This window comes from Populus euphratica, unplaced genomic scaffold, assembly GCF_000495115.2.
Source record: "Populus euphratica unplaced genomic scaffold, PopEup_1.0 scaffold444.1, whole genome shotgun sequence".
NCBI classification, from domain to species: domain Eukaryota; kingdom Viridiplantae; phylum Streptophyta; class Magnoliopsida; order Malpighiales; family Salicaceae; genus Populus; species Populus euphratica.
In genome coordinates this window covers 142,002-158,307 of record NW_011500328.1, presented here as the reverse complement: position 1 = coordinate 158,307, position 16,306 = coordinate 142,002, and the positions used below count along the sequence as shown (strand labels likewise).

The 16,306-nt window shown below is 35.9% G+C and overlaps 2 protein-coding genes across 2 annotated transcripts in view; one reads left to right on the top strand and one right to left on the bottom strand.

Moving 5' to 3' along the window:
- The first annotated feature begins 1,022 nt into the window (after window positions 1–1,022).
- On the top strand, window positions 1,023–2,922 carry LOC105113688 (serine/threonine-protein kinase-like protein At3g51990). Its single transcript, XM_011009975.1, has one exon. The coding sequence runs from the start codon at window positions 1,223–1,225 to the stop codon at window positions 2,462–2,464; it is 1,242 nt and encodes a 413-aa protein (XP_011008277.1). The 5' UTR covers window positions 1,023–1,222; the 3' UTR covers window positions 2,465–2,922.
- A 3,717-nt stretch (window positions 2,923–6,639) lies between these two features.
- The window catches only part of LOC105113693 (protein transport protein SEC31 homolog B-like), a 14,345-nt gene continuing 4,678 nt past the window's right edge, over window positions 6,640–16,306 (bottom strand). Inside the window, exons 3-21 of the mRNA XM_011009980.1 lie at window positions 15,103–15,250; window positions 14,976–15,012; window positions 14,774–14,879; window positions 14,633–14,690; window positions 13,752–13,849; window positions 13,369–13,488; window positions 13,031–13,073; window positions 12,148–12,257; window positions 11,938–12,065; window positions 11,266–11,827; window positions 11,012–11,104; window positions 10,410–10,595; window positions 10,115–10,328; window positions 9,120–9,232; window positions 8,810–9,004; window positions 8,340–8,474; window positions 7,972–8,254; window positions 7,296–7,534; window positions 6,640–7,201 (exon numbers count right to left, since the gene is read on the bottom strand). Coding sequence (XP_011008282.1) covers window positions 7,100–7,201; window positions 7,296–7,534; window positions 7,972–8,254; window positions 8,340–8,474; window positions 8,810–9,004; window positions 9,120–9,232; window positions 10,115–10,328; window positions 10,410–10,595; window positions 11,012–11,104; window positions 11,266–11,827; window positions 11,938–12,065; window positions 12,148–12,257; window positions 13,031–13,073; window positions 13,369–13,488; window positions 13,752–13,849; window positions 14,633–14,690; window positions 14,774–14,879; window positions 14,976–15,012; window positions 15,103–15,250 — 2,970 coding nt within the window. The 3' untranslated portion in view covers window positions 6,640–7,099. The remainder of the gene's footprint in view (window positions 7,202–7,295; window positions 7,535–7,971; window positions 8,255–8,339; window positions 8,475–8,809; window positions 9,005–9,119; window positions 9,233–10,114; window positions 10,329–10,409; window positions 10,596–11,011; window positions 11,105–11,265; window positions 11,828–11,937; window positions 12,066–12,147; window positions 12,258–13,030; window positions 13,074–13,368; window positions 13,489–13,751; window positions 13,850–14,632; window positions 14,691–14,773; window positions 14,880–14,975; window positions 15,013–15,102; window positions 15,251–16,306) is intronic.

Below are 16,306 nucleotides of genomic sequence, written 5' to 3'. Positions count from 1 at the left end.
TTTATTTAAGTTACCACAAACTCACACTTACAAGTACTTAAAAGAAAATATATTTTTTTAACATGAGATAAATATATTTTTTTTATCATTTACAAACGACACAGATGGTACGTGGAAGGAAATGATCAGCATGGCGGCTACTTACACATGCCGCAATCTGGCCGGAGAGCAAATCAGATCAAGATTGTGATTTATAAACGTATTAACTTCTATATTAAGAATGGTAATGATAGTTCACTATAAAGATGTTAAATGCAGTGAAAAGGTTCATCTGTAGCCCCTTCTCATACAAGAGGAGCTGTCCGTTGCAACTTACCTTTCAGCTGCTGTTCGTAGCTTTGGTCCCCTTCGGTAACTGTGGTGGGCTGGTTGTCTTGTTTTTAATGCATTTTTTATTTAAAAATATATTATTTTTTATATTAATACATTAAAATAATCTAAAAATACTAATAAAAAATTTATAAAATAATCTAAAAATATTAATAAAAAATTTGAGATTTTTTAAAAGTATTTTTGAAATATAAAAATAAATAAATATTTTTTTATTAAAAAAACGTGGTGGAAGGTGTGGAATGTGATGGGTTTACCTTTAGCAGCATCCGTGCTGCAGAAGGTTTGATTTATTGTTATATTATTTTATTACTGACGTGGATAATAAATCAACAAGATTGTAGCTGTCGTGTAGCAAATGACACGAATCTACTTTCCTGGCGTCTCACAAATCCAATGTGAATTTGAAGATCCGGACAGATCATCTTTGACTAAAAAACACATAAAAGAAAAGGTCGTCTGACTGCTTTCTCTCACCCATTTAATAATTAATAGCCCCTGTTGAATTGTACTAACTATTATTTTTTTAAGAGTTTTGTAGGAATAATTTTTGATTGAAAATATATTAAATAAAAATATATTATTATTATTATTATTATTAAAAAGATAGAAAACAATGAAAATAAACTCGAAATAATAAAAAAAAAAACATTTTTACAAAAGAGTTGTTATGGAACTGTTATTTGCAATTATAGAAAACACTCTAACGGCTAACCCTTGTAAGAACATCCCTCCTCTTCGTGCAGGAAAGTCATCGATTTGTCTTGTATTCTTGAATTCGTTGTCTATTCAACAAGTAAATAAAGAGCATCAAGGATTCATCTTTCACCATAATTTCCCACAAAAAAGAAGAAGAAGAAGAAGAAGAAGAAGAAACAAAAAATTTTTCTTGATGGGATACCTTTCTTGCAAGGCAGACTCAGCCATTGCCATAATCTCTACTACACCATCGTCCCAAGCATCATCGTCTCCGTCTACTTCTAGAACCAAGCAAGAAAAACCCATCAAGATCCGACAGTTTAACTACAGTGATATTGAAGCTGCCACCGATGGTTTCTCTGACCAGAAACTCCTAGGCAAAGGCAGCCATGGCTGTGTCTACAAGGCTGTTTTACGTGGCCGTCATGTTGCTGTCAAGAAACCCTCAAAGGATCTTGAAATTGGCCAAGAAGTCGATAACGAGATCGAGATCTTGTCCAAAATTCACAGCCCAAGATTTGTAAACTTATTAGGCTTTGCTAATGATACTAAGGATAGGTTGCTTGTTGTTGAGTTTATGAGTAATGGTACTCTTTATGATACTCTTCACTCAAATTCTAGACCACCCAATTGGGGTAGAAGAATTAGAATGGCTTTGCAAATTGCTAAGGCTGTTGATACATTACACTCACAAAACCCACCGGTAATTCATAGAGATATTAAGTCTGCAAATGTTTTGATTGACAGGAATTTCAATGCGAGATTGGGTGATTTTGGTTTAGCAGTTAGGTGCGGTGTTGATGATGATTATAGACTAAAGTCAACCCCACCTGCTGGTACCATGGGCTATCTTGATCCATGTTATGTTACACCAGATAATTTGAGTACTAAAACTGATGTGTTTAGTTTTGGGATTTTTCTGTTGGAGATTATTAGTGGGAGGAAGGCTATTGATGTGGGGCATTCTCCTTCTTCTATTGTCGATTGGGCAATTCCACTCATTAAAAAGGGGAAACTTGGTGCTATTTATGATCCAAGAACTGTCCCGCTTAAGGATCCTATGATTAGGAAGCAGTTGGCTTTGATTGCTTCCAAATGCGTGAGGTCTTGTCGGGAGCGGAGACCTGCCATGAAGGAGGTGGTTGATTGGTTAGCTGCATTGAGTAAATTGGTTCCGCTTCATTCATGGAATGGGTTTAACAATCCATGCATGATGGTGGAGACAATGGGGCGTCCAGCTGAACAAAGAAATACACAGTTTGGTTCCAGACCACAGGGTGATGGAGAAGAGATTCTGGAAGAAACATATGGTAAAATGGGAAGGAAATCAGTGATGGATACACGGAGAGTGTATTCAGATTTGGGGTTTCGAAGCAATTTGATGGAACTCATGGCCTGGACAGATGCAGAGATTGATGGGTTGAATCTAGTTTGAAATCTGTAAATCGGGTTTCTAGTTCTAGATTTTTAGTGCACGATATGACACCCAAGGAAGAGCTCAATCCCAGGCTCATGATAATAATAATAAAAAAAAAAAAGTCTCTTTCAAGTGAGAAAACACCAATCAGTTGGGGATGGTTCAGAATTATTCTCAGAAAGGAATAACACGCTTGCTCATTCGAGTTTCGATGGTGGAGCGAGGCTCAGGTTACAAGCTTCTCTTGGTTGAGAATTACCTTGTTGTAGATTTGTTCGTAGCTCATTGATTAGTGGTTTTCACTCAATTTTTGTGCTGTTAAATTCCACATACTTTTAGATCAAGGGCGCGATGCTCACATCCCTTGCATAGGTTGTTGATCCTTTTTCATTTATTACACCTTTGTTATGCAAAGCTGATGTATGGTCAAGAATTCTGTTGAATAAGTAAATTATGCCAAATTTCTGTTGTCTTTATTATTGGGCAGAGTTTTTTCTGTATCTTTCAGGCAAAAGTATCTTCGAATTAGGTTGAGACATTACTGGAATCTAGAATTAAATGATGAAGAATACTTGTCATGTGAAGGAATGTTGGTGATCCATGATGTTTACTTCTGAATTTGTCAGGTTTTAGTAAAATCAGTGCGGACGAAGTTTATTTTTTAAGCTAGTAGTTTGGTTCTTTCTCTGCTTAAGACTTTGGCTACCAACCAAGCCGAAAAGTGCGTTCTTTCAAGAAAACTCGAACCCTAAAACTTGCGGGTGAGGAAGAAATGAGTGCTAGAAGCGTAATCTGAAGCAGGACGTCGATCAAGATTCTATTCTAAAGTAGTTAATTGTGTGGTTTACGATATGTTCTTCAGTAATTTCAGAGCAGAATGACTGATGAGCCTTTTTCTTCCATAAGAATTGTACGTGAATATTCAACTATTCATTTCCCAACACAAAACAAACATACTGCATCAGATTGGAATTGCTTTGACAACAAAGGCATTTAATATTTTTTTTTGTGAAAAAACTTTTCTTGTGGCCACATCTAGAGAAATATACACGAAATTCTCAGTTAAGCTTTGAAGTTCCTGCGAACATGCTGGAAATTGTCTGTAGCGCACCTTCCAGAGAAAAATTATTCAGGCTTCACATTACTCGCATCAGAAAATCTAGTAGCTGTGTAGCACTATAGTCTTCTTGCTACCTTGAGCTCGACATTTGTCATGTAGGGCATTGATGTTGGCTAGGTTGGTAGCCAAAGTCTTGAGCAGAGTTTTATCCGGCTAATATCAAAAAACAACAAAATCCCTATGTTTTTATCTTGATTTTCCTTGATGAATAAACAGTGTAATTCTAAACCAAACTCGAGCATTATTATTCTTGATAAACAGCAGCTGTTATTATTATTGGCTAACTTACTGGTGTTGTGTTTACTCCAAGAAAGGAACTCCTTCGTCATGATTGATATTAACCTGCCACAATCAATTGCCATTAATTCCTTCATAAAAAACAACTCCATTGTTGTCTTCCCTATGCCTGTAATCATACATATAAAACAAATTTCCTCACTTTCTTGTGCTTATTGCTCCATCTTCATTAAGGGCTCAACATCATGTTGAAACACACGGAAAGAACATCAGCAGCTTCCCTCAACTTAATTATAGTAATGCTGGAGAAATTATGTTACTACTCAAAAGAGAATTGAGGCTTTTATGTTATTTTACTATTCATACAATCAATAAATAAGCTTATTATATCTTTTTAACCATGTTTTATCACACTCTCATGCTGTAAGTTGAGTTGGTTAGCACGTGGAAAAGTCTTGAGATCATGTGGGAGATGATTGGGTAGCACAACATTTTTTTTATAAAATAAATTGATGGACCCTTTAATAAAAATTTAAAAAATAAAATGGGTTCGGCGCGCGAGCATGCTTTGCTATAAGTGAGAGAGTCAAGCGTTGATGTGGTAATTCGTTATTTTTCTTCTTTTTTTCCTTATTTTTCTTTTTTATATATACTCAAAGAAAATTTTGCCACATTCATTTACTTTTTAGTTTTGATTTGATTATTAAATACTATTATAAATTTTTATTTAAATTTTAATATTTTTTAATTATTATATATCTTATTTGAAAATAATAATAGTATTAGTAAATTGTTCATGAAAAAATAATTGAAGTTGTTTGCTTTATATTTCAATTAAAAATATTATTGACCTGTTTTACTACATCCAAGTTTGATGTGGATGTCAAACATAAAAGTTTGGGGTCTGGTTTGGTTGCATATCTAAGACTCATGAATGGATAGCTACCAAATTTAAAGAAATTAAAATATTTTTAATATTTTATTACTGACGTGGATAATATTTATTACAACAGACAAAAAAATCTGTTCGGTTCAAAAAAATCGCAGTTCAGTCCAGTCATTCACGCAGGAAGGTGGCCCGAGAATTTTGTTTCAGACTCCAAAAAACAGGACAGAGAGATGGTGTCCTCACACCATAAGTCAAGGCCTTGAAGCTCCAGTTTGCTTTATATTTCAATTAAAAATATTACAGTGGCTAAGAAAAATAATAGAAAAGGTAAAACATTAATAAAAAAAATTAAATAACTATATTTTTAGATTTAATAACAAAATATTACAGAATTTTATGAAACCTTGTTACATTTAAAATTTATGATGACACAAAAGAATAGAATCTAGTTTAATTCTAAAGGCCCAATTCAAGCTTATTAGATATAGCTTCGTCATTAAACTTACTTGAGAGTTTTGAATCTAATATGATGAATAAATTTAAAATATTTAAAATATGTTTTATATTTTTAATATTTTTTATTTAAAAAAATATTATTGACCTGTTTTACTAGATCTAAGACTCATGAGTGGATAGCTACCAAATTTAAGGCCTTGAAGCTCCGTACATACAGTTTACCAATTGCATCTGCCTATGTGTCTCAGAGTTGTATTGTGCATCCACGGTTTGGCATTGAACTATAGCTGAGACCATCTTCTTTCTTCTTTTTTCTTAATTATACGGATACCCATCTTACTAAGGGATCAGTATGATTTTTCTATCTTCGATTTTTGATGTGGGACACTTCAATTATTGCTGCTTCTTTTTCTTCTTCTTTTTTAATGCTCAAAGCACTAATATACTAGTTTTCAAGTCACAAATGTGCAAAAGCAATTTTAAAGATATTTGTTTTTTTTAATTAATTTTTTTATGTTTAGATAGTTTTAATGTGTTACATCAAAAATAAATTATTACTTTAATATATTTTTATATAAAAAATACTTCAAAAAAATTACCGCTAAAACAATATTTATATAAATATTCTCCATTTGAGTTTATGGCAGTCGAAGCTTCTGTTTTTTTCCCGACATCCTTCTCTTAGGTAAGACTACTAGAAACTTGATTATAGAAGAGCAAACCTACTAATTATATTCCTCAAGAGTTTTTGACGGGAAAAAAGAGTACATACCACCGGACTGCGACTATTGCAGGGAAACGGGGTGTCATGACGGGGAGGAAGAACTTTGATGTTTACACCGGGGAAACCGCGAAAGCCTCTCGAAGCATTTCTTTTGTCTGTACGTAACTGGCTTTTGTTGATGAATTCAGTGACCTTTTCTAGCCAGCCAGTGATTGAAAATACTAGCTTTTTAAGTTTAAATTACATAATTTTAATTTGCCCCCATGATTCAAGAGGCAGTGATTCATTCATTAGACTGTTGATTTTAATCAATGTAATTCGTGAGTCAATTTACTCCGGTAGTTTATTCCTAACAATTGATGAAATTCAAAAAATTTAAATGGCCTAGAAACAGAGCTTTCAGATTAGATAATCGATTCTAACAATCTCATATAATCTTAGTAAAGATATAATCAAGTGTTTCCGTGTTCTCTAACTTCATGCGCTCCTATTTTAGAGTGAGCATAGAATGGGATTTATTAAAAATTTGATTGTTAATGTACAAGCTGATATGAGAATACTATTTATAATTAAATTAAAAAAAATCTTAAACTCGTATATTTTGATAAAATGAAACTCGAGCCACAGCAACTACCTGTAAAACAGAATCGCTGTTGGAGGTAATCGGAAAACAGAGGAGAGAAAGCTGGCCCCTGGTAGGAAACAGAGTAAGGGCTTGCCACAAGTAGGGCGGAGTAAGATTTCATAAATCAGTGACTCAAGATGACGAGGGGGAACAAAATACTTCAATAACAATCATGTTATTAGAAGTTCCATTTCTCATACACATGATAGTATCATGAGGGAGATACAGCAGATGGTGACAGCAATAGATAAACTAAATGCCACTGTACTTCAACAAAAAAATGTGAGTTGTAGCAGCATTGGTGTACTAAAAACCAAAACTCTATTTCTCAACACTACAAACAAATGTTAAATGCGAAAAGAGGGGGAGAGAAAAAAAAAAGGGAATACCATCAATGTCCTGATAACTATCCACGCTGACTTGATGTAGCAGGAGGCACTACTCCTGTAACAGCGAGTTAGGGCAAATAATCCAAAGCCCTGCAGTTCTGTCTAGCGAAGCCGCTTTTGTGTACATTGAAGAAGACAACCAGCTAAAAGAGCTACAGCACACGTAGAATGAGAAATGCTAAGTAGAGATCATATAGTTTGAAATTTTGTGTTTTAACTTGATCTCACGCCAGCACCCTGCCTTGTCTTGATCATTCTTTTGAGCGTTGCTAGCCAGACGTTACATTCATCCCACTCACTTGTGGTAAGAAGTACCTGTTCCACGCTTAGAAATAGAAAGAGTTAGCAGTGCTTATAACTCATTTCCTTTCAAGTGTGAAAACATAAATAGCTCTTGAATAACACTTGCCTGGATTTGCAGAGCTGTGCTAAAATCATTCATGTCCAAAGCCTGGCACAGCTGAAAAAGCTTATCAGAAGCGTTTTCCGATATATCCCCGCTGTTGAGTTTAGCAAACAAGGCACCTATTTTCCTTGAATTATCTTCAATTTCACGCTTCCTGGCTGGATTTGCACGGGCACCTCCCAAAGCTTCTGATGTCTCTTTAAATAGTCTTGTCAATGTTGCAATGACTGGTCTGTGGCGAGCTGAAACAAATGCAAAACAAGATAAACTAGTGACACAACTGATAAATCATAAATCATTGCAGTATACAGAAGTATATAACCACTGTTATGATCAAATGTTGGATGCCAAACTAGTGGCAATCCAGCAGATTGTTTATAACCAACATTTAAGTTTCAAATGATGATTTTTCACACATTTTACTTGTGATTTCTAGTGTTAAGACATCCATGTGACGACTCTTCCACAAGAATTGATTACTAGAACTGCCCGCCAGACAGGAACTGCAGCCTGAATGTTGCTAGTACATGGCAAAAACATATTTTTTTAACACAACCACAACTGATGTCAGAAAGACAACCCCAGTGCGAGCAGAAGTTTTCTAAGACTACTAGTAAATTAAAATCATTAACCAAGATTGATCTGTTTAAGGGAAATCCAACTTTGTTTTGGTAATTACCAGGAACATTTGAGGTGTCGACTGTTTGCACGGTAGACGGTGGAGCAGCAGGAACCACAGCTGGTTGCAATGATGCAGGCTGAGTAGGACTTGGCGTTTGCATTGAACCAATCCCAGGTCTTTGAACAACCCCTGAATGTACAGGCCTAAATCCCATTGGTGTTGGGCCAGGAGCAACCACTTGTGGCATTCTGTGGCCAGGAATTGCACCCGTCTGAGCTGTGATAGGTCCTTGTGAACCAGTTGGGGGTTGTGCAGGATTAAAGGCAGGATTGGCAGTCCCCTAAAACAAGCAAGCAAAACTTTTAGTGCATCCTCAGAAATATACCAGCTAACACTAAATTGTAATCCACAGAAAATATACAGACAGGATATAACTGAGAGCCCAATGTGGGTTGATGATACTGTTCGGCATTTCTTAGCATGGGACCATTTGCAGGGACGAAAGGCCTCGTATGCTGTTGAGAGGCAGCAGCATGAGGTGGAGGTGGAGCAAAATTTGTCTGCAAGAAAAAAAGGTGAAGTAATGAGTGGTAGAAACTAGAAACAACCAGCACAAGTATTGATACATTGGCAACATCTAACCCAAAGAACAAAGGGGAAAAAAAATACTCAAGCTTCAATCAAGATCTATTAACAAACAATCTCTTCCTGAAAAAACTCAATTTGATGGCAACTCCTACAATCAACTATGTCTTAGCACATATAGGGTATCACCAAGTCAGGGAAAAAAAAAAGCCATACATAAACATACAATCAAATACATCAATGCATGCAAGTGAACTACATAATGAGTTATCTTTTACATCAAAAAATCAAGATAAAGAAAACAGAATACCTTAGGTGCCTGTGGTGTAAGAGTTGGAACAAACATTTGGGGCAGTGGTGCAGGCTGATATGCTGGGGGCTGGGGTGAAGGCTGATAGGGAGGAGCACCAAATCCTCTTCCATACGACGAGTCAATAGGTTGCTGATTATTTTCACTATATAGACTCCCAGGAACACCATGGTTCATTTGTTGAGTAACTGCTCCCTAAAATAATAAACAAGCATTAAGTGGTCAACCACATGAGCTACACATCACATTCCCTACAAACAGCACTTAAAAACTACGATACATTAAAGGAATGGAAAGCCAGAATGTCCACCTGATAATAAGCATGAGGGGCATCAGCCACACCAAAACCAGGATGTTGGGCACCATAAAACGATCCACCTTGCTGTTGGGTGTTCTCAAAAGCTAGAGTCTTAGCTTCTTTCTCTGCATCAGAAATTAATATCTTAAACTGTTACTCAGTTTGCAGATAGCATTGATAATGCCGTAAGTTCAGGCAATGAGGCAATGGGAGAAGTTATGCTGGACTGTATTAATACTGGATTTAAAATTAGAAGACCTCCTTTCACCACATCAACTGAAAAACACTTCTTTTACCACAATACACCAGAGTTATAACAGAGATGTCATATAATGACCTGAACATGACTAAACACCAGAAAAACACCTGACTCAACTTTAACCACACTGATTCAAGCAGATGAAGGTTTTCCCACAATCCATTTGCTTCGTCAATTCACTAAGAATGAACTACACCAAGGGGTAAGGGAAACCCTACCCCACATGGAATGGTCAACGCTGAAAAAGAAAGGGGCAGAGCAGACTCATCAAGCTAACATATCAGGCAGCAACATCAAATCAAGTATTTTTACTGCCTGGTCTCTAAACTAAGTATTCAAGCCTAAATTTCTCCCTTCATTTTGCTATTTCCTTTTTTTCCCCTCATTTTATATGCTCATGTAAAAATAAATAGCACTACCAAAAATTATCAAAAGTAGATTCGGAAGATCGAAATTGTGTTTCAATGACCTTGATCAAGATAATATCCCTTATTCATATAACTATGGTTGGAATAAACAGTAATGGATGATCTCTCAAGATCATAGTGCCAGGAACTTGAATGATAAACTACAATTAAGGATTGAGGACTGGAAGTGTTATAACTCTTTTAAAGATTTTTCAAAAGAAAAACATACCAGGTTCCATGGAGAGAGTAATACAGAGGAACTTGAATCATAAACTACAATTAAGGATTGAGGACTGGAAATGTTATATTTCTTTTAAAGATTTTTCAACAGAAAAACGTACCAGGTTCCATGGAGAGAGCAATACGGTCTCTTATGATTGTAAGCTCAGGAGACAAATCATCAGACCCCAAGAGTTTCAAGTACTCCAGTGCTGTTGTTAAGAGGCCCTGACTGGCTAAAATTTCAGCATACTTCTCAACAAGCTTGCACAAAGAGGCGCTAAATTGCTTTTGACCACTTGCCAGAGCAAGGACGATGGTCTTCTCCATCAAATCCTAGCCAAACAAAGAATATAAATGAAAATTCCTTGATGAAAACATGAAATACTACAAAGTTCTACTTTGTTGTCAGCTAACCTGAAGAAGATCAATGTATGTTTTCCCTTCACTCTCAGTGGACAGACTCCTTGACCAAATTTCAACTGTTTTGTCAATATTGCCAGCACATATATAACAAAGAGTTGCCGCCAAAGTATTACCAGCAGCTATTAATTTTGAAGCAAGTGAATTGCATAGCATACCCCATTCCTCACTTGGTGCGAACTGATTATCAAAATAATAGAAGTGATTCAATACGGAGAAACAACAGTGTCTTGCACATCTGTTTTAAGAAACACTTCCATGTTAAACTTTTTCCCATCACAGGTTCACATAAGTTTCACATGTAAGAATTGCAGAATCTAATATTTCATAATCAAAATAAATAGTACAGTCCAAAAATATAAATGCAAACGTAAGAACATGTGCACTTTTCTATGACTAAATGTACAAGCAGGAACCACTTCACACACAGATATTTCACTACAAAAATAGAAAAAGCAAAACACAATCAACTATCAATCAACAGATAACAACAACAGGATATCTTGTAATGATAAACAAAACAAAAAAAAAACAATTTACAACTGAATTCCATCAGATATGACATGACATTCACTTCTTAGATTTGAGGATCTTACTGTACAAAGGAGTGCAAGAGTTTCTTTCCAGTATTTGAGAGGCCTGGTGTTTACAAGGGTCAATAGATCATTGTTCACCATTGCAGAAACAATCTGAAAATGAAAATGGTTGACTGTGAGGTGACAACATCTAGCTGATTGATAATCAGGAAAAGCATATACCATTGCAATGAAGCTATATACATCAGCAAAGACATTAATGACCTGGGTACATTAAAAAAAAAAAAAAATAGAAAGAAAGAAAGTTAAGCTACCTTCAAGTAAGGTGAAGGACTCAATTTAAGATATTGATCACGTGTATTCTCCCATAATGACATGCCACCAGCATGAGCAATAACTAAAGCATCAGCAATTTTATTTGCTGATATGCACTGTGCAACAGCCCCTTTGTAGTCTCCCACAACCAAAGCACATTGTATACTATCATCAAATGATGGGTCAGCACTCTCCTCCAATGTCTCTGGTTCTTGTGATATTTCTTCCGCAATAGGAGCAGAATTCCCAAGATCAAGATTATCACTAGACGGTGCCAAAGAGGCATCAGCTTTAGGACTTGGAAGGTTGTTAAAAAAGTCTTCCCCGTCATCAGCAGAGAAGATGGTGGCCTCTTTATTATTCTCATATACCAATTTGTCAGCAGGTGTATCATCGAGTCGAATGGCATTTATTTCCTGGTTGAGACCATTCTCCTGTACAGCATCTTTTTCTTCAATGGGTACACTAAAACCAAGGTGGGCAAGCATCCTAGTCCTTGCTGTTCCATCTTCTTCAAACATCACCTTTAAGAAACCCCAAGTTTCTCGATCATCCTCTGATCTGCCAAGATGATTGATCACAAAACAATTGGTCAATTTATTTGAAGAGAAGGAGAGATTCCAAAAAGAAAAGATTTTTTATCTTGAGATTTTTAGGATACAGATGCGTACTCAGACTCTTGAGATTTTTTATCACATAAAGCCTTTAGCAAAGACTTCTCCCCATTTTGTATGGCACTTTCAAATTCAGATGATCGACTCACCAAACTGTCTTCAGTAACTAAGTTATGCAAAAAAACCTGAGAGAAACACTTTAAAAGAATAAGTAGAAAAGAAATGTAGAAAATATAGAAGAAAGAGCAGCTTATCCAAAAGGGATACCTCGGAAGCACCAGCAGCTTGTAACTTGGGGCGAAATGATACAAGCTTTCCTCCAAAGCCAAAAGAAGCCCCAACCGGACACTCACACCATTTTGGAGCTCTTAGTTTTGCTGCATAAAATAGATGGCAGAATAAATATTCTAAAACAAAACTTATAATAGAATATACAAGCATCATAGCATAAAGGAAAACATAAAGGTGTAAACAAAAAAGAGGAACATTATAAAACGGTTTGTCAGAGCATTCTTCAAGGTCCTGAAACTTGAATTTGCTTCCAGTGTACACTAAAATAATAATTCATCTCACTCTTTCATTAGATAATCACGTGTACACTATTTCAATCTCACAGACAAAAAAAAATGAAGATGCAAGGATAACCCAATCATCTTTTAATGTGGATCTATGGAGTCACACATCTTGAGCAGAACAAAAATGATGGCACCATTTTAAACTGGCCTTAGCATAGTTGAAGCTTTCTCCAAATCTTGGAACTAAAAACAAAACTAAAAATTAAACTGGCCTTAGCATAGTTGAAGCTTTATCCAAATCTTGGAACTAAAAGCAAAACTAAAACCATGACTGGCTCACACAAAAACAATATTTTATGGCAGTCATCGCCCTAATAGAAAAAAATTATATTGTATTATGGAAGGAAGAAGTTGGTGTTGTGACGAAATAAAATTGTTTATGTGCAATCCATTAGGCTCAAAGGGTGCATCCCAGCCATGATTCATAAGCATATTATTTTCTTATCAAAATCAAATGAAATGCGCTAAATCAACTTCTAAAGTTGATGGTATGATTATAAGTTCATGGTCCCAAATAATTACATAGAAAACAGATAATACATTCATGAGATCTCTTGTCTAATAAACTACACTACCTCTTCCAAAGTCGCTGTCCCCAGCAGTATATCGACTGCAACCCTGCAAACAGAGATCCAAAACAGAACATCTCTATAATGGTAGTGAAAATAACAAACATATGCACGCATGCACATTTTTTAGCATTCCATTATATAACCTACTCTTCTAAGTCATCACTGTACAGCTTCGACCCACTAACACCCATATGGTATTGTTTCTTTTTGTTCTTTCCTTTTTCTTTTTCAAAGGGTGACATGATTTTATCATGAGTACATTTTTCCCTTCCCTTGCTCGTTACATACTCACCAGCAAGATGAAAAAACAAGATCAGTAGCAGCACAAAGTAGATGCTTACCTCAATGTTGTAAATGCCAACTTTTCCATCAAAAGATGATGCTGATATAACCCCAGGCATCCTGGGATACCAATGAACATCGAAGTTCCAGTTGGTGCCAGCTGGCAATTCACAGACAATCTGCTCCAAAATTAAACAATAAGCATCAACCAAGTGTAAGAAAAGAAAAGGAAAGGAGGGTGAATGCTTGCAAGATAAAAGTACGAAGATAAAAATTCAAATTAAAACCATCTCAAAGCTGCCAAAACTGAAACTAATACAACCAAGCTTATAATGCTTCAGTTGTACAAGTTTTGAAGCAGGAATTTCCTGCTGGGTTTAAGGTTATGAATCAAATTTTTATTCGTAAAAAAGGGAGGGAGACCTCTAAGATACTCCCTTACCTCTGCAGTTACTGTATTCCAGCAGATTGTTCGATTATCTTTAGCACAGGTAAGCAAATATGAGCTGTCATTGGGACACCACGACATTCCTATTACACCTGATGTAAGAAGACATTGGTCGGAAAAAATAATAAGCCAACAAAAAAAGTATCCAAATAAAATGTTGAAATTACTAAAAGTTTTAAAAGAACATAAATATTGAGCCTCGTGTGAGAATTAGCTCATGGAACACTGAAACTAGGATAAGGTAGATGCAGGATGAAGACTAAGAATATTTAATTAAATATTCAACAAATACAAACCTGGATCAGTAAGCATGCATAAAACAAAAACACTCACATTTTTACAGCACAATAAAAAGGATCATGGAATCTAGGCCAGAGATGATTTTTTTGACTCAGCATATCCTTTCACCTCCAATATTATAAAGAATCATAAAATTAGACAAGCTGGAACACTGTTTCTAGTGAGCCTACAAGATTTTATACTACAAAACTAAAGGAGAATCTGAAACTGCTACGAATTACATGGAACCCATAAAACATCTGCAAATTAAAACTCATGCTGAAACACAATCCAAGGTAGAGGAATTTCTTCTCAAGCATTTTGTATGTTTTGGAAGGAAAAGGATCCCGGAGTCTTATGGAGGTATGCTTTGTTCACTATAGTTAGGACATCGGATTATTTGGGCATGGCAAAGCTAACACATCATCAAAAACTATTCCCCCTCAAAACAGCATTGTGGGATAGGATGGTATTTCTAGCTTGTTTATGGTATTTCTGCTATGAATTTCTCAATGTTTATGTTTGTCTTCTATGTTTCTTTCTCATAATAACCTAAGAAAAAAAATCATGTTGAAATACTATATATTGTGCCATACCTTTAGTGTGTCCCACATACTCCTTCACAGGTTCAATTATGTTTCGCATGTCCCAAAGCTGCAGGCAAACAGCATTATGAACTAGGAATTCAATGAAAATTAATACTTGAAAAAAAAATCTAGAAACAGTCAAGTTATTACCCGAAGAGAAGGAGACCCATCTTCATCCGATGCAACAACAAGCTGAGTGGCAACATCGGGATGCCACTGCAAAACAGAGCACCGCCTTCTAATTGAATCTCCAAAACTGTTTAGTAGAAGTCCAGAATCAGCTGAGATGGAATGATTTTTAACATGTGTGTGTGTGTGTGGTATTATTTAGAAAAAGAAAGCAGAAACTTACGAAATTGCTGGTTTCTGCTTCTTTAGGTCCCAAACCACTGCAAATGTATGAAATGGTCAGTCTTCCACACTAAAGGAAAATAACTAGCTCATCATCAATAACAGGTAAGCCCATTTTTCTATCTCACCTGTTATTCCATTGGAAGAAGTGGATGCTAATATATGTTGAACTCTGCAATTCCAGGAAACATACGAAATCTCTCCTTGAGAGGCAGAACCAGTACCCTGCACAAAGATCCCAACAGACCCAACATGAATAAGGGGCAAAAAATCATTGAGTACCAATAGCGATCAGGAAAGGGAGAGAAAAGGAGGTAAACAGAGGGGCTCTTAAGTCCCCACTGCTGCTAGTCCAAGAAAAAAACTACATAGAATTAGGCTTCCAGCAACAACTACAATCCATTTGAAACAATGGAACTTCAAAAATACAGAAGTAGATATTAATTCCAAGCTTTCTTAGATAAAGGGTGATATCAAATTCCTGGTCGACTCCAAGTCTAACTCCTATTAGAAAAGCAAGCATGGAACTATGAGAAACAGGAATGACAAAATGGGCCTAACAGATGATATCGAACTTGCCAGCATTTCCCTTTTCTTTACGAAACCACCCTACCTTACTAACTGGTGACACCCCTCATGTAAGCCACAAGTCAGCAGAGAGTATCCTAGGAAAGAAAAGAATAAAGGAAATGAATTCTTGCTGCTATTTCCAGAATGACCCAGTTTGAATCTTTCAAAGGAGACAAGAAATAATACAAGGCACATGCTACATTGATTAACTATAATGCTTTTACACTCAGTTTCAATATCATATTTCAGAAGATCTGTTATATTATTATAATGCCATCGATTAAAATCCAACTATACATGTATCAGGCAACACAGGATAACACCTCTCGCATTAATGCACCCTATGACCATTAAATTTAAGGTCACACAAAGTGAAACTGTTTACATGCCCTCGTTTTACATCTGTTGTGATGGACATAAAAAGAGTGCTCAAATTCCTCCTTTACTTAGCACAATAATATCTCTATTCTATTCTCCACGGTTTTCCTTAGCTTTAATCACTTCGATTAAATCTTGAGACAAAAAGAATTGCAAGGAGAATATTCACAGCATGAATAGCTAAACACCCTCAAATGAGATTCCAGCCAGAGGTAATGCACAACACATATGGCCACACCATCTGAGCCAAGTCCAAATACATATTAAAAAACCAGGGATAATTCTCAAGCTAAAACAGACATTGTCCAGAAGAATTTCTATTCAGGAGCTTCCTTCAGAGTTTATGACAGGAGCTTAATTGTAATTATGATATGATGCATGCAA